General features: G+C 38.2%; 1 protein-coding gene across 9 annotated transcripts in view; it reads left to right on the forward strand.

Moving 5' to 3' along the window:
* Positions 1 to 18,969, forward strand: part of LOC126467819 (protein hu-li tai shao) — a 426,171-nt gene that overhangs the window by 331,530 nt on the left and 75,672 nt on the right. For 7 of the 9 annotated variants that reach the window (XM_050096499.1, XM_050096496.1, XM_050096497.1 and 4 more), the window contains 4 exons: positions 10,483 to 10,619; positions 13,342 to 13,468; positions 15,988 to 16,011; positions 17,933 to 18,046. In XM_050096499.1, coding sequence (XP_049952456.1) covers positions 10,483 to 10,619; positions 13,342 to 13,468; positions 15,988 to 16,011; positions 17,933 to 18,046 — 402 coding nt within the window. The remainder of the gene's footprint in view (positions 1 to 10,482; positions 10,620 to 13,341; positions 13,469 to 15,987; positions 16,012 to 17,932; positions 18,047 to 18,969) is intronic. The other 2 variants (XM_050096500.1, XM_050096504.1) reach the window with 1 other exon arrangement.

An 18,969-nucleotide genomic window follows, 5' to 3' on the forward strand; every position in this document is an offset into this window, starting at 1 on the left:
TATAAATGAGAAGTTAGAACAAAGTTCCTATACTGTTAACAGATGCGTTAAATGAACCGTCATAATTTCACTGTAGTAGTCTGAGAAATGTTATGTACTTACAAACAGCAGTTGCATTGACCAGTTCAGGTTGTCAAAGTTGATATTCTCTGAAGACAAAAGTCCTAGTTTGAAGGTATATATTTTTCTCACACTAAATTTTTTTGCTGCTGTACAGGATATAATTGATTGATATGAGATGATGAAACTTACTAAAGCTTTTTTGCAGAATGTAGTTTTTCTTTTTTTTAATTTTAATTCCATTCTTGAACCTTTCTTTTATTTCCATCACTGCTTCTTCGATGTACAGAATGAACAGTAGGGGCAAAAGACTAAATACTTGTCTTATACTGGTTTGATACGACCTGCCATGAATTCCACTCCTGTGCCAACCTTTTCATCTCAGAGTAGCATTTGTGACCTATGACCTGAACTATTTGCTGGATGTTTTCCATTCTCTGTCTTCCTCTGCTTTTTCCCTCTACAGCTCCATATCTAGTACCATGGAAATCATTCCCTGATGTCTTAACAGATGTCCTATCATTGTGTCCTTTCTTGTCAGTGTTTTCCACATCTCCCTCTCCTCTCTCCAATTGTGCACAGAACCTCTTCATTCCTTACCCTATCACTCCACCTAATTTTCAACATTCGTCTGTTGCACCACATCTCAAATACTTCGAGTCTCTTCTCTTCTGGATTTCCTGCAATTCGTGTTTCACTGCTGTACAATGCTGTGCTCCAAACATACATTCTCAGAAATTTCTTCCTCAAATTAAGGTCTATGTTTGATACTTGTAGACTTCTCTTGGCCAGGAATGCCCTTATTGTCAGTACTAGCTTGCTTTTAATGTCCTCCTTGCTCCATCCATCATTGGTTATTTTGCTGCCTAGGTAGCAGAATTCCTTAACCTCGTTATTATGACCATCAATCCTGATGTTAAGCTTCTTGCTCTTCTCATTTCTGCTACTTCTCATTACTTTCGTCTTCCTTTGATTTACTTTCAATCTCTATTCTGTACTCATTAGATTATTCATTCCGTTCAGCAGATCATGCAATTCTTCATCACTTTCACTCAGGACAGCAATGTCATCAGTGAATCATATCATTGATATCCTTTCATCCTGAATTTTAATTCCATTCTTGAACCTTTCTTTTATTTCCATCATTGCTTCTTCGATGTGCAGAATGAACAGTAGGGGCAAAAGACTAAATACTTGTCTTATACCCTTTTTAATCCGAGCACTTCGTTCTTGGGTATCCATTCCCACTATTCCCTCTTGGCTCTTGTGCATATTGTATATCACCCATCTCTCCCAATAGCTTATCCATATTTTTCTCAGGATTTTGAACATCTTCCAGCATTTTACACTGTCGAATACTTTTTCCATGTTGACAAATCCTAAGAAGATTTTTCTTTAGTCATGCTTCCATTATCAACCACAACGTCACAGTTGCGTCTATGGTGCCTTTCCGTTTCCTAAAGCCAAACTGATCATCATCTAACACATCCTCAATTTTCTTTTCCATTCTTCTGTATATTATTCTTGTCAGCAACTTGGATGCATGAGCTGTCAAGCTGATTGTGCGATAATTCTCACACCTGTCAACTATAGCAGTCTTTGGAATTTTGTGTGTGATATTTTTCCGAAATTCAGATCATATGTTACCAGACCCATGATCATACCCACGAATGTGAATAGCCGTTTTGATGTTGCTTCCTGCAATTACCTTTAGAAATTCTGATGGAATGTTATCTGTCCCTTCTGACTTATTTGTTGTTAAGTCCTCCAAATCTCTCTTTGACTCTGATTCTATACTGGGTCTCCTATCTCCTCTATTTTGATTCCTGTTTCTTCTTTCATCACATCAGACAAATTTTCCCCCTCATAGAGGCTTTCAGTGTATTCTTTACACTTACCCGCTCTCTCCTCTCCCATTGCACTCTTCATGTTACCCCGTTGCTTTTAATTTCTACGAAGGTTGCTTTGACTTTCTTATATGCTGAGTCAGTCCTTCTGACAATCATTTCTTTTTTTGATTTCTTCACATTTTTCATGCAGCCATTTTGTCTTAGCTTCCTTGCACTTCCTATTTATTTCATTCTTCAGCGACTTGTATTTCTGTATTCCTGAATTTCCCTGAGCATTTTAACATTTCATTTTTCATCGATCAACTGAAGTATTTCTTCTGTTACCCATGGCTTCTTCACAGCTCCCTCTTTCGTACCTATGTCCCCCCCCCCCCCCCTCCCCCCCCCCTCCAACTTCTGTGATTGCCCTGTTTGCAGATGCCCATTCCTCTTCAACAGCACTGCCTACTGAATTATTCCTTATTGCTGTATCTATAGCCGTAGAGAACTTCTAGCATATCTCATCGTTCCTTAGTACTTATGTATATCACTTCTTTGCATACTGATTCTTCCCAAGTAATCTTTTTAAGCTTCAGCCTACTGTTCATCACAAGTACATTGTGATTTGATTCTGTATCTGGCCCTGGGAATGCCTTACAATCCAGTCTCTTGTTAGACGCCATCTCTGACTGACCACGATGTAATTGAACTGAAATTTTCCCGTATCACCTGGCCTTTTCCAAGTATACCTCCTCCTCCTCTTGTGATTTTTGATCAGAGAATTTGCTATTACTAGCTGAAATTTATTACAGAACTTGGTTAATCTTTCTCCTCTCTCATTCAATGATGCAAGTCCATATTCTCCTGTAACCTTTTCTTCTGCACCTTCCCCTACAACTGTGTTCCATTCCTTCAACACTATTAGTTTTTCATCAGCTTCTTGCAAACTAATTCTTTGACTGCAGCATCCTGTCCTAATTCATAGGTACATCCTTTAATTCTTCCATATCCTATCCGCAAATTGTTACACAGTTTGCATGTTTTTCTTAGTTATTACCCCTAATTGTGTCTGGTACTACTTTGTTTTGTATATGTCTGAATTAACCCTTCTTTAAAATCTGCGAATGTTGTGGCTTCCTTAAAAGCTTCTGTATACCTTTCATAAGTTCTATCTTCCACTTTTAGTCTGTTTTGCAACACTCAGTGATTCCTTATCAGACCAACCTTCCATCTCAGCCAGATTTTCAAGGTCTCCCACAAAGGCCTACATAATCCTCGGTTGCCTTGCCAGAAGAAGGAGCAATGAAACTTGTGATTGACAAATCTGCACCCTGTTGTGACAATTGTGATTGTACCGACACACAGACTTTTGTATTATCTGCTGTTAATCTAAATCTATGTTATTACTCTGCTGTTCACAATAAAGTGCCTGGCAGAGAGTTCAGTGAACCACCTTCAAGCTGCCTCTCTACCGCTCCACTCTCGAACGGCACGCAGGAGAAAAGAGGACTGAAATTTTTCTGTGTGAGCCCTGATTTCTCCTATTTTATCTTGATGATCATTTCTCCTTATGCAAGTGGGTGTCAACAGAATGTTTTTGCAATCGGAGGAGAAAATTGGTGATTGAAACTTCATGAGAATATCTCGTCGCAACGAGAAACGCCTTTGTCTAATGGTTACCACTCCAATTCACATATCGTATTTGTGGCACTATCTCCTCTGCTTTGTGATAATACAAAAGGAGCTGCCCTTGTACTTTTTTGATGTCATCTGTCAGTTCCACCTGATGCAGATCCCACACCACACAGCAATACTCCAGAATAGGGCGGTCAAGCGTGGTGTAAGCAGTCTCTTTAGTAGACCTGTTGCTCCTTCTAAAGGTTCTGCCAATGAACAGCAGTCTTTGATTTGCTCTACCCACAACATTATGTGATCATTCCAATTTAGGTTATTTGTAATTGTAATCCCTAAGTATTTAGTTGAATTTACAGCCTTAAGATTTGTGCGACTTATCACGTAATCGAAATTTAGAAGATTTCTTTTAGTACTCATGTGAATAACTTCACACTTTCTTTTCAGGGTCAATTGCCATTTTTCGCACCATACAGATATCTTGTCTAAATCATTTTGCAGTTTGTTTTGGTCATCTGATGACTTTACAAGACAGGAAATGACTGCATCATATGCAACTAATCCAAGAGGGCTACTCAGAGTGTCTTCTATGTCGTTAATATAGATCAGGAACAATAGAGGGCCTACGACACTTCCTTGGGGAATGCCGGATATTACTTCTGTTTTACTCTATGACTGTCCGTCTATTACTATGAACTGTGACCTTTCCGATAGGAAATCATGAATTGAGTCACACAACTGAGGCGATATTCCATAGGCACACAGCTTGTTTAGAAGATGCTTTTGGGGAACAGTGTCTGGAATTTTACAAATATGGAATAAATTTGACATCCCCTGTCAATAGCACTCATTAGTTCATGAGTATAAAGAGCTAGTAGTGTTTCACAAGGATGATATTTTCTGAATCCGTGCTGACAATGTGTTAATAAATTATTTTCTTCGATGTACTTAATGATGTTTGGATACAGTATAAGTTCCAAAACGCTACTGCAAATCAGTGTTCGTGATACGGGATATTCAGCGGATTACACCTACTTTCCTTTTTGGGTAATGATGTGACTTGAGCAATTTTGCAGTCTTTAGGTGCAGATCTTTCTGTGAGCAAGTGGCTGTATATAACTGCTAAATATGAAGTTATTGTATCAGCATACTCTGAAAGGAACTTGACTGGTGTACAATCAGGACCGGCAACCTTGCCTTTATTAAGTGATTTAAGCTGCTTTGCTAAACCGAGTTTATCTGCTTCTATGTTTCTCGTCTTGGCAGTTGTTCTTGATTAGAATTCAGGAATATTTACTTCATCTTCTTTGGTGAAGTAGTTTTGGAAAACCGTGTTTAATAACTCTGCTTTAGTTGCACTGTCATAAATGACTTCACCCTTGTTATCACGCAGTGAAGGTATTGATTGCATCCTGCCACTAGTGTGCTGTGTGTATGACCAGTATCTCTGGGTCTTCTGCCAGATTTCGAGACAGAGTTTTGTTGCGGAAATTATTAAAAGCATCTCGCATTGAACTACGCGCTATACAGGGCTATTACAAATGATTGAAGCGATTTCATAAATTCACTGTAGCTCCATTCATTGACATATGGTCACGACACATAACAGATACGTAGAAAAACTCAAAGTTTTGTTCGGCTGAAGCCCGCACTTCAGGTTTCTGCCGCCAGAGCGCTCGAGAGCGCAGTGAGACAAAATGGCGACAGGAGCCGAGAAAGTGTATGTCGTGCTTGAAATGCACTCACATCAGTCAGTCATAACAGTGCAACGACACTTCAGGATGAAGTGAAGTTCAACCAAGATCCACCAACTGCTAACTCCATTCAGGGATGGTATGCGCAGTTTAAAGCTTCTGGATGCCTCTGTAAGAGGCCTACAGTGAGCGAAGAAATGGTTGAACGCGTGCGGGCAAGTTTCACGCGTAGCCCGCGGAAGTCTACGAATAAAGCAAGCAGGGAGCTAAACGTACCACAGCCGACGGTTTGGAAAATCTTACGGAAAAGGCTAAAGCAGAAGCCTTACCGTTTAAAATTGCTACAAGCCCTGACACCCGATGACAAAGTCAAACGCTTTGAATTTTCGGCGCGGTTGCAACAGCTCATGGAAGAGGATGCGTTCAGTGCGAAACTTGTTTTCAGTAATGAAGCAACATTTTTTCTTAATGGTGAAGTGAACAGACACAATGTGCGATCTAGGCGGTAGAGAATCCTCACGCATTCGTGTAGCAAATTCGCAATTCACCAAAAGTTAACGTGTTTTGTGCAATCTCACGGTTTAAAGTTTACGGCCCCTTTTTCTTCTGCGAAAAAGACGTTACAGGACACGTGTATCTGGACATGCTGGAAAATTGGCTCATGCCACAACTGGAGACAGACAGTGCCGACTTCATCTTTCAACAGGATGGTGCTCCACCGCACTTCCATCATGATGTTCGGCATTTCTTAAACAGGAGATTGGAAAACCGATGGATCGGTCGTGGTGGAGATCATGATCAGCAATTCATGTCATGGCCTCCACGCTCTCCCGACTTAACCCCATGCGATTTCTTTCTGTGGGGTTATGTGAAAGATTCAGTGTTTAAACCTCCTCTACCAAGAAACGTGCCAGAACTGCGAGCTCGCTTCAACGGTGCTTTCGAACTCATTGATGGGGACATGCTGCGCCGAGTGTGGGAGGAACTTGATTATCGGCTTGATGTTTGCCGAATCACTAAAGGGGCACATATCGAACATTTGTGAATGCCTAAAAAAACTTTTTGAGTTTTTGTATGTGTGTGCAAAACATTGTGAAAATATCTCAAATAATAAAGTTATTGTAGAGCTGTGAAATCGCTTCAATCATTTGTAATAACCCTGTATTTCGAACTTTAGCAAAACTTAGCCAGTCTTGGTGATTTTGAGTTCTTTTAAAGTTGGCATGCTTTTTTTCACTGCTTCTGCAACAGTGATCTGACCTATTTTGTGTACCATGGGGGATCAGTACAATCACTTCTTAATTCAGGTGCTATTGACACTAACTCTTTGAAATCATTTGATAACTTTGCTACGCTTACATGACCAGATCAGAAGGAGTGAAGACTGTCTCTTAAAATGGTGTTAAGAGCATTTTTGTCAACTTTTTAAAATAGATATACTTTGCATTTCTTTTTGATGGTTGTAGGTGTGTTACGGTATTCAGCCTAGCACCAACTGCCTTGTGGTCGCTAACCCCTGTATTCGTCACGATGCTCTCTATTTGTCCAGGATTATTTATTGCTAAGAGGTCAAGTATGCTTTCACAACCATTTACACTTCGAGTGGGTTCATGAACTAAATGTTCAAAGTAATTTTCTTAGAGAGCATTCAGCACAATTTTGGATGACGTTTTTTGCCTGCCTCTGGCTTTAAACACACAATTTTTCCGGCATATCAAGGGTAAATTGAAGTCACCACCAACTATAATTGTATGAGTGGTGTACCTATTTGAAATGTTCAGCAACTATATCTTCAGAGTTGGAGTGTCACTAAAATGATCCAATTAATAGTTAAGTTCGATTGTCAAGTATAACCTCTACCCATACTATTTCGTAGAAACTATCTACTACAATTTCACTACAAGGCAAACTACTTTCGACAGCAATAAATACTCCACCACCAACTATATTTTTTTTATTTCTGAACACTGTTAAATCATTTGAATACATTTTGGCTGAATTTATTTCTGGCTTTAGCCAGATTTCTGTACTTATAACTTTTTAAGCTTCAGTGCTTTATATTAGGGCTTGGAGCTCTGGTTCTTTCCCAACAGAGCTGCAACAATTTATAACTACATTACCAATCGTTTCTACAACTAACGAACTGTGTTTTACCTTCTCTCTTTTAGACTCCCTGAGACCCTCTAACCTAAAAAGCCGCTCAGTCCCTTCCACACAGTCACAGCTATCTGTGTAGCCACATCTTGTGTGTAGTGGACTCCTGGCCTATTAAGTGGGACGCGGAAACCCACCACCCGATGGCGTGAGTCAAGGAATCTGGAGCCTACATGGTCACAGTACCCCCTGAGCCTCTGATTCAGATCGTCCACTTAGCTCTGCACCAAAGGTCCACAGTTGGTTCTATCGACAATACTGCAGATGGTGAGCTCCACCTTAATCTCGCAAGCAACACTTTACCATTTTGGCCGGCCGCCCGAAACCATAGAGAATCTCCTCCGATCCAAAGCGACACATGTGATTGATACTGACATAAGCCACCACTTGCATCTGGCTACACCCTGTACTCTTTATGACATCTGGAAGCACCCTTTCCACATCTGGATGACTCCCCCAATATGCACACTGTCTTCCTTCCCCTCCTTGGCAGCCAGGTTTCTAAGGGCCCCCATTACGTGCCTAAGTTGGAGCTCCCAACTACCAGCATACTCACCCTCTGTGAATGCCCATACATTGCGGGCTGAGAAGCTTCCTCTGGAACAGGGTGGATGACTGCATCCCCCTTAGAGACGTTGTCAGCCACAGATAACACCCGAAACCTGTTTGTCAAACGAACTGGGGAGGCCCAACTTAACTGCTTCCGGCTCTGATACCTCTCGCGTCTCTGGTTCTGTCGAAGCTTTGTCCTTCACAACACTCATTTTGAGAACTAACACCCACATGACAAGAAAACAAATGACGTGAACTAACTTCGTATGTCTAATCTGAGCCATCATGACTCTCAGAATTGCCTATCTACATGCCTGCAACAATTAGGTGGATTGATTCCATAAATGGTGCTGAGTGGCCCTCGAAGTTATGCTGTGCACATCTAACAGGCACTAATGAATTGTGACTCTGATTAGTTCTAAAACTAGACAAATCCGCTGGTTGTCCGCGTGCAGTGAACTCTACTTTACAAAGTGCATGACTGTCAAACTTTTTCCGTGACCAAAATTCCATCAGAATTTTTGGACTTACTGTACTATAGGTTGTAGGTTCAGATGTTGCTCTAAGGTGGTGACATCACTGATCTGACACCATAGTTACATGACCCATGGATTGCAATCCGTGGGGAGTGAAGAGAAGTTGGACAACAGTAAATTTGTCAGGCTGCGATCGTGATGACAATGTGGCAGTGCAGCTGATGGGTACAGCATTCTGGGATCTTGCTCTTGGGTATCATTGGCTTGTGGTATAGGCTGCAATACTGACAAGAGAATATTTCACTACATGAATGTCTAAGTACTTACAAGGTCCAGACTATGTTTTTTTAGGGCTTAAAGCACATACTCTAAACACTTCAGTGGTTGGCAAGTGGGGAAATGCCTCCATGCTTCCACTAGCATATTGTAGCATCACCTGTTGCTATAACATACCCAGCTGGCTCTGCTTTGCAACAGCTGTTGACCCTGTTTTGCTTTGCAACGCATAACACTCTTGTCTCTGTTTGCAGCTTACTCTGTTGCAACCCACTTTCGCTCTGGTGTACTTTTTGATGGAATATGGCTGATTACACTACAGTATCGTATCACTTCAGTGCATTTCCCAACTCGTGTTGACTGAAAAAAGTAAAGCAAGGAGAAGGTGAGGAGGAAATGAAATTTAATTCATTGGGTGAGAATGTATGTGAAGTTATTTCACAGAATAAAAAAAAAAGTCAAATTTACTAAGAAACTTGGCAGCATGAACCCATTTATCAGACCAAAAATGTACTGATTCGGTTAGCAAAGGGTGTCGTGAAGCTATTTTAACCTCTCTTGATACAAGCTGGCACACATCTGTCATAACTGGTCTTTGATATCCTGGATGCTGGAACTGGGATAGAGCCGACATCTGAGCACATCCTACACATGTTCTGTCATGGATCTTGCTGGCCACAGGAGTACATAAGTATCATGCAGACAGTTCATAGAGACGTGCCATGTGTGGATGAGCATTGTCCTGTTAAAAATGGCACCATAATATATCACATGAGAGGTAACACATGATGACATGGGACCTCCATGTCAAATAATTTTGCTGTAGAAGTTCCCTCAAACATACCAATATTGGTCAGAAGTCACAACCGACAGTTCCCCACACCATGACATCAAGAGTAATATAGCTATGTGTCTCAAAATGTTGGAAGAATGGAATTCTTCCCTAGTTCACCATCATACTCGCTGACTGTGGTCATTTGGGGTGGTGCAGAATCATGATTCATCGCTGAACAAATTGTAATACCATTCATCAGCTACCAGTGCCTCCCAACAGGGAGCACATTACTGTTTCTCAGATGGCAGGTGCAGTGTGAAGGGGCTATGGTGTGCTTGATGCACAGTACTGAGATCCTCCCTTATGGTAGCCAGACATGAGTTCCCTTTCACACACTGTCAGGTGGTGATAATGCTTCCTTGAAAGGAGTCCTTTTCCTTTGTCCTTCAGTGATTACTCAACATTTGACACTGTTCACACCTCTTATGTGCTCTACAGGCCTTGCAACGACACTAAACATGAACAAAACTAATGTTTTGTGTTGTGTGTTACACCTCTCACAGACAATTCCAACTCTAGAATCATTTACATACCTTCTTTGTGGATACTTCTTTGTTGTGTACGCTCAGAATTGTTGTTACTGTGCAACATTTTGCGGTTAGCTACTTTACTGGTTGACTATTTTCGTTGTTCTTAAACTTTTGTTTGGCTGGCACAGTTTGGTGGTACCACTGTTACATTTGATGGCACGATTTCCGTCAGGTGGGATCCTAAGACTAGTCAGAGGATGACTTGGTGAATACGTTGTCTAATTAAGAGTGCTGACTCTGATATTGATGATATTGAACAGTGGCCATTGTTGTTAAGAGATTTAAAGTCACTGTTTTTTTGTTGAAGTTTCAAATGAAAGCATCTCTGTTGTGCATTTAATCACCTCCACCACCACCACAAACAACAATAATAGATGGTAGGATATTAATGAAAGTGACAAGAATTATTTTAAACTGTTCCTTTTTTTTTTTACTGCTATACAGGGCTTCCGGACAGGTTACATTTATAGACATCCACTGGTCAAAGGTGACCCTCCCCGACCTCGCAATGATGTTGAAGTTCCTCCAGCAGTGTCTTCCTTGGGATATATTCTTGAAGAGGAGGAGATGTACAAACAAGGGTATGAATTTGTTGTATACTGTTTTCCTTTCAATAATATAAACTAATTAACATTAACAATAAATTTGTTTGTTAGTTATTGTACATGATATTTATATCATAAAAAAATTGAACTTTGCTTTCTGAAATTTGCTTCAAGGTTCTCACACAAAATAAAAAAACAAAAAGAAGGGAAAAAATAGATGAAAGGGTGAAAGATAGGGGAAGTAGAGAAAAACTGAGTGTTCTTGTTTCCTTCACCCTCCCCAGCTAGCCACAAATTAAAGGGAATGTTGCATCATATTAATGTGTTCATTTATGTCTCATTTTGCCACATGCTTTATTCGAGATCGTAGGAAAAGGGAAATTCAAGTAAGAAAACTATTAAAATATTGGGAGCTGCCACATGCTTATCTTCAGAAAATGAAACTTGTAGCTGATAGAAACACTTAAAGTACAAAGCAGTATTTCTAGATTTGCCACAGTAGTTTCCCTGTTCACCTTTTATCATGGGTGGGCCCTTCTTAACTTACAGTCTGGATGACCTTCCCCCACACCATTTCCTATATTCTAAGACAAATTCCTTATTTTGCCATGAAGAAGGTATCTAATGTTTTGAATATTAGTAAATTATTTTCCATTAAGTGTTGGTCAGCAGTACTGGAAGTTAATATCCCAAAGGGAATTATTGGTTTGTGATGATAAATTTATTTCTACACAATCAAACCGTGCTAATTTCGATGTGCAAAGGTTTTCCCAAAACATCCTAGATGGGTGGTACGATGCTCCTAATAGTAGTGTATCACTACCACCTTGCACATCCGCAAGTGTTAACTTATTTCAAATTAGGGTTATTACTCGTCCACACGTACATTCACTCACTCGCTCGCTCACTCACTCATCGACTGTAGATACATGGTCACATTTCATGATCATTTGGGAATGTGACAGCAATCCTATGAAGTAATAAAAGCAAATAGACTTCTTCAGTAGTTTTCCTTGATCCCTTTAATGAGTCTGCTACTAGTTTTAAAGAACAGTGATCCAAATTCTGAACAGCACTTGTAATCTAAACTGCTAATAATTTTTATTCTGTGTAAAGCTGTTGCTTTTGAAAGGTCATATCTATCTTGCATTGCCAAAAAAATTTGTATGTGCAGCCAACTAAAAGAGAATCTTACGTACTATAATAGCACTTACAAAACAGAGAGAGGCATGAACTCACAGTTATAAGAAACGGGATCAATAAGAGTCTGGACATCCTGAGTTATTAGGTTTTCATGGTTTTATCAAATCGCTAACAAAATTATTGTCAAGATGGTTCCTCTGAAAATGCCACTACACACTGATTCCTAGTCTCACATTTACTGAATTGAGTGTCTGCTCAAACCCTAACAATCTCTATGTTAGAGTAACTTTGATGTGCTATCTTTTTCTTCCTATTTAAATAAAATAGAAAGAAACATTCCACATGGGAAAAATATATTAAAAACAAAGATTCCATGACTTACCAAACGGGAAAGCGCTGGTAGATAGACACAATAAAAAAACACACACAAACACACACACAAAATTTCAAGCTTTCGCAACCAACGGTTGCTTCGTCAGGAAAGAGGGAAGGAGAGGGAAAGATCAAAGGATGTGGGTTTTAAGGGAGAGGGTAAGGAGTCATTCCAATCCCGGGAGCGGAAAGACTTACCTTAGGGGGGAAAAAAGGACAGGTATGCGCGCGCTTCGTCAGGAAAGAGGGAAGGAGAGGGAAAGATGAAAGGATGTGGGTTTTAAGGGAGAGGGTAAGGAGTCATTCCAATCCCGGGAGCGGAAAGACTTACCTTGGCGCGCGCGCGCGCGCGCGCGCGCGCACACACACACACACACACACACACACACACACACACACACACACACACACACACACACACAAATATATATATACCATGGGATTGGAATGACTCCTTACCCTCTCCCTTAAAACCCACATCCTTTCGTCTTTCCCTCTTTCCTGACGAAGCAACTGTTGGTTGCGAAAGCTTGAAATTTTGTGTGTGTGTTTGTGTGTTTTTTTATTGTGTCTATCTACCAGCGCTTTCCCATTTGGTAAGTCATGGAATCATTGTTTTTAATATATTTCTTCCTATTTAAAAGTATACAAGTACTCAATGAGACCTTAATATTGCATTCTGTTCGCTCGGCAGAGGGATGAGGCAGTAGAAATAGTTCATTTTTATTCAGATTGGAGGATATAGATGCAATATCTCCATTTGTGGGGAAAAAAGTGTTTGCTATATGAGATTGCAGTGTGTCGTGCAGTTAAACTGTGCACATTTCTCAATTTACAGTTTCTTTTATAGCTTTTGTGTGTTATCTTTTAAATGATATTTCATACATGAATTATTTCAAAGACATTGTTTTGCTGTATGGGATTGCAATTTTTTTTTTTTTTTATATAAATGGCAAATTTCAGATTTACAGTCTATTCTCAGATATAGTTATGTTACATAATATGCGTCTGCATTTCAGCTAAATAACCTCCTCAAGTCAAAGAGTTCTGCTGACACGTGGAGGCTAAAAGGGCTTAAACGGATGGGTCTCTTTCTAAGGAGGATAGATTTGATAATGAATTGTTTGTAAATGTGGCAATTTTCCCACATTGGAAAATAAAAATGTGTTGGCACGTTGATAGTGATTCACCTGTCAACATAAAATGCCTGGCTTTAGTAAACTGTTTCTGTTTGTGTTTATAGGCAGTGGAAGAAGTACATCGATGGTAAAAAAACACATGACCGCACACGGTGGCTGAATTCTCCAAATGTATATCAGAAGGTGGAAATATTGGAAACGGGAACACCTGATCCAAAGAAAATAACGAAGGTAGAGGTCATAACTTTTGAAAACAAAGAGAGCAAGTAAATCATGATATAAAATCCCCATTTGTTTCTAGTTGTTAAGAAGGCCGGTCGTCTACTTCTCCTTATTTATCTTACACAAGAAATTGTTTATTGTGAAGACACTTGTTGTTTGGCATAATTAAATCAACATTCCTTAGTGTGATTCATGTTTTGCAATATGCAGATATCTTGTGCTCCATTTAAAAAAGGAACAAATAACTCTTAACTCTTCTAAATGACAATTCAGTGTTGTGAAATATAACACTACAAATTTTGTGACACATGTTAAACTGAATTTTGTTGTGTTGCTGCGTATTGAATGAATGTTTTGTTGATGATTCAAGTATTGGCTAAATGTTAAAAGTTCCTGGTGAAATTTTTTCCTCTCTGTAAAGATAGTAATTTCTGTTGCAGTAATTTTTACTTGGAAACAAATTTAAAAATCTTAAAGTAGAGTGAAGTAGAATGATCAGGGTGTAGACATGTAACCATCTAAAGAAAATTTCAAGGGGTTGTATAAATACAACACTTGTATTTTTCAGAGAAAAGTTGATACATTGTGGTGACAGCTACAGGTCGGATACAGATGTATCATATAGTAGAACTGTTAGCATTAATGGTAAATATGGAGTGAAACACACATTGGCTGTTTTCACATTACGCAGCATACATTATTTGTCCTGTAACTTCTCTTAGATGGTGGTGTCAGTGTTTGTACTTTTTGACGTGCTCTGAAATTATGTACATTTTTACTTTCAGTTGTATTATTAGCAATTTCTTTAAACAGAAGGTATTTACTGTGTTTATCATGCCATATCAAGTTTCAAAGGTTTTTGCTACATTCCATATGTTTTATGCTAGCAGTCTGTCTGTAGTTAATCATTGGAGTTCCTACAAACTCTGATTATATTCTAGAGATAGCATTGTTATTTTTTCTGATGATAATGTAACAGTTATGGCACAGTCTTGTACTATGGATTACACTACTGCGTGTATATGTAGTAATACTTGGTGAAATAAGTGTAGCTTACAATTTATTCTTGAGAAATGAAAATCAGATTGTTACCATGAAAATTATGATGGGTCATCTTTCAGTTTTATCACTTTTGAAAGATTTGGTTAATAATAACCTCTAATTCCTATGTAACAACATTTGTTACTACAATTGTCTTCAAGGATATGATTCTTACTTAACTCAGATGAAATGCCACATAGTATGCATTTTAAGCATATTGAAATATGGACCCATAAATCTTCTTACAATGCATTTGTAGGTCTCTTCTGGGTTTCTACTTTTCTAGTTAACATTTTTCTTCATTCTTTATGCGAATTCTGGTGAATTGGTTGAAAATTGTTTTATTTCTGTTCTGTGGCTGATTACTTCAGATTGAGCAGTATTATATAATACTATTATGACATTTTGAAGCAATTGTTTTAATGTTTTTCCTCTTATTATTATTATTAACCTACTTTGTCTGTGGGTCACTGACAGAATAATGTTTCTGTTTGAAAGAAATGTAAGTGAACCGAAGTTTCCATTCCTGCTGTAATCTGCCAAACTTTCTGCTCTCTTGTTTTCTCGGAGAAGTAATCATGGATCGCTTGACAGCTGTATAACTTGTGTTCATCATTCCATTCATATTTAAATTTAATGTGTTTATGTGGCATGTACTGAATCATTGTTACAATGGAATATTAGTAGCCCTACATTCTGCTTTGGACATACAAAGAAATTATTATAAATGTAGTTTATGTGGGTAGTGTATGAGCAGAGATTGTTTTTGCAGCTATATATCGTAGAAAATTAATTTCTGGTTAATGTGACATACTTGATAGTGATTATAATGATGGCGTATATGAATATGAAAAGGAAAAAAACAAAAACAACAAAAAAAATTACGATCACAGTGATGATTTTAGGATCACCAGGTTTTCTTGTGTAGACCTTTTTTTTACTTATTTTACAAAATTGTCTGTGTTCCTCAATACAAAATTGTAATAATAAATAAATGCAGTATTTAAAGACAGAGTAGGTTTTATGATACTCATTGAGATGTGCTTTTACTATATTGAATATTAAAATTTTCAGATAATAAATAGTCAATGTTTGTTAGGTTATGTTTGTAAATGCATTTTCCGTATTTCAGGAAACATATTCTGACATTTATTGTAATTTTGTGGATGAGAAAGTAACATGCTTGAGATGTGTTTATTACTGCTTTGTTCAATAAATATTGACAGCCTATTGCTTTGACTTTAATTTTTATTGCATTGGAAAATAAATTGGATTTTGAAACTTTGATCTTGTGTTTATTGCTTAAAATTTAATTTCAAAATGAACTAATTGATGCTGCTCTGATGGAGTGGCATAAATTATATTGAATTTTGTGTGAATATTATGAGTGGTATATAAACACTGTAGTTTTTTTGTGTAGTAGCTAACTAGATACATGATTGTTCTTTTTTCCCTAATTTGGTTTTTCTTTTATTTTTGATTTTTAGTGGGTGGATGCAAATGCAGAAGAGGTAATTGGAATTCATCTCATTCAGACTTATTTCAGGGTCTAAGTTTTTGTTATTTTTAATTAATGGGTTACTTACTTCGCATTGGTGATGGGGCTTGCATGTTCTGGCAGAATGATAAATGTTTCTTGGTGATGGGAACATAACAATGCACAGAACAGATAGATTGCAAACAGCAGAATGTCATAAAGCTAACTGTAAATGCGTCCATATACTGGAAATGCTTAACGATTTTTCATAGATGCTTACAATTTTTATTTCTCATCCAGTTGTTGGAAAGCTTTTGGTCTCAAGTGCCATCGAAAATTTTCTTACTGATTTTGCCCCGTGATAAATTTTTTGTGACCGTAGCACATGTAGACAACATAAATTAGAGATAGGCAATGTGGAGTCCATCTATTTTGATAGTTCCACACACTGCTAACCCTCAGCTGCATATTAGTATACTTTTAAGTTTATAGGAAAAAATAACAGTAGTAATATGTCGAGATGGAAAGTTAATGTCAATGGAAAATAATACAGTGTGAAACATGTGGCTGAAGATAGCATAGTTATTTAACTGACTTCATTATGTTGAGGTATATGAATTTTTTGTGATCATCAGAGATTTTTATGCTCCAACCTTCTTCGAGTGCTACTTCCAGTGATTGAGGCATTTGACTTCTACATTTGAAAAGCTGGGTTTTGGCTTAGTTGGGAATCTTTACTTTGATTTCCTTTACTTTTGCTGTCTTCACAGAAAAATGACACTGTTAAAGACAAGTGTGTTTTTTCCTTTGAGTTAACAATCCATTCTTTATAACAATACTATTAATGGAACAGTAGAATCCTAACACACACACACACACACACACACACACACACACACACACACATTATTACATATTAGTTATTACAGAATAAAAAAGTAACATTGTTTGTATTAGTTAGTAGACAGATAGTTCAGCATACAACCTCAGAACTTTTAAAATACTTAAAAATTAGAACAAACAATGTCATTAATTTCCTTCTATCCTATTAGAAAACAGCTTTGTATAAATCATTTCCTAACTACCTCCTCCTCCTCCTCCCCCCCCCCCCCCCACCCTCTTAACACCAAAAATGTGTGTGTCTAAAATACCATAGGGAAATTACTTAATTATTTTCTTCTGTTGCTTTTTTAAGACATTGAAGAATGCATGATAAGAGGCAGTTTCCTGTTCATCTGTCATATTGTCTTCTGTTGCTGCTTACCTAATTGCTACGGTCTTAAGCTACTGTTCTGGCTGCTTTTTACTCTCCTGCTTATAATTGACTGCATTAATGACTGCAATTGGTTTGCATGTTTGATGTTTCGTCTACCTTCCTTAAATTTGCTTTCTTACACGTGTATATTGTTTTCTGAAGACTTGTACGTACAGTGCAAGTGACCTAGTTCGCTGCAGACTTACGTATGTTTTCATATCATTTATTAACTTGTCTAGTGGAGAGTAGAATGTGACAGTAATCAATGTAATGCATGTAGATACCTGACATCAGGCTCATAATTTTATTTATGCTTGTAATGTACAAAGTTGACAAATGCATAACTGTCACTTCAATTAGTATTTTCCTAAGTAATAGCTCTCTTGGAGATTGAAGTAAACTTTTTCAAGCAATTTCATTGTACTGCACCTCAGGAAAGAGGTACAACACATAAATGTGCCTGTTTTCTCCTGCCCTTTATCATTTCTGTCTCTGAATTGAAACATTTAAAAAGTATGCTGCTGCTCATTGATTTGACAAAATCAGTACATACTGGGACCAAAAATTTTTCAAAAATTGCTTAATTGTCTTGTAGAAGTTACAGGAATGAAAACAGGCACACAAAATTCAGAATAGTTGCAGAATTCTTCGTGGTTCTGGGGGAAGTGGTCCCTAATGTGCTGGTTTTGTCTGTTTACAGTGGGTGGCAGAGGGTTCACCAACACACAGTAGTACACCAGTGAAGATAGAGAGTGCTCTTCAGTTTGTGCCGAAGAATACAGATCCAAAGGAATTCAAGAAACTACAACAGCAGGTAAGCAGCCATTCAACGAAGGAAAAAGTCAACCATACTCACACTTTACTGAGCTTCTTGTTGCGTTGCACTATATTTACATTTACATAACAGAAAATTAATGCCCAACACTGCAGAAATGGAATTAATCCTTAGATTGCTGTTGACAAGTTTAAGCTCAGGCTTTGGATTTTCCTGAAGTGCTATTGACGAGTTAACTTTAGCTTCCTTGCCGCCCCATGAGCGTTAGTGACAAGTATAGTTCCAAAAGCACAGAGGTACATAAGTACTGTTCACTAATTATAAGTGTACAGTGAATTTTCTGCCTTAGCAGCTGTTCACTGCTCTGTGGCTGCCAAGTGATGTTCATGAAGCTTGTTGAGATTGACTTGATACATTGAGCCTCACTTTGTGTCTTACTGTTCATCAGCATCACAGTGTTTTTTATCAGCAATTATTCTACTGAGGAAGAGATTGTGCAGATACTGAAGAAGAGCAGCAGTAGGGATAATTATTTGATGTCGATAGAAGTGATAACTCCTCCACACATTCTGAAAGTGACAGACTTAAGCTGTCTATGTGAGAAGGTGTCACATTATAGTCTAATGTTTCATCAACTGGTGTAATTGATGGCTCATCTCAAACTCAAAGCAATAGTCACATACTCAGGAAGAAAGCCTGGTTTAGTGACAGATTCGATTGTAAAGATATTTTTCTTCGTTCAAGTAATCATGCAGTTGATTCGCCTTCAGGAGACAACTGTCAGGTAGGGAATGATCCAGGCATTCCGTCATTCTTCGTGTTATTTTTGACACAAGTTACTGAGAAATACACAAGCTCTTATGATATTGAACTGCTTATATACCAATAAAAAATGTTCATACACCTTGATTTCCTTTGCCTTGAAGACTTTAATTCACAGTTGCAAACAAAATTACTGTTTC

Source organism: Schistocerca serialis, chromosome 1 (genome assembly GCF_023864345.2).
Source record: "Schistocerca serialis cubense isolate TAMUIC-IGC-003099 chromosome 1, iqSchSeri2.2, whole genome shotgun sequence".
NCBI lineage: Eukaryota > Metazoa > Arthropoda > Insecta > Orthoptera > Acrididae > Schistocerca > Schistocerca serialis.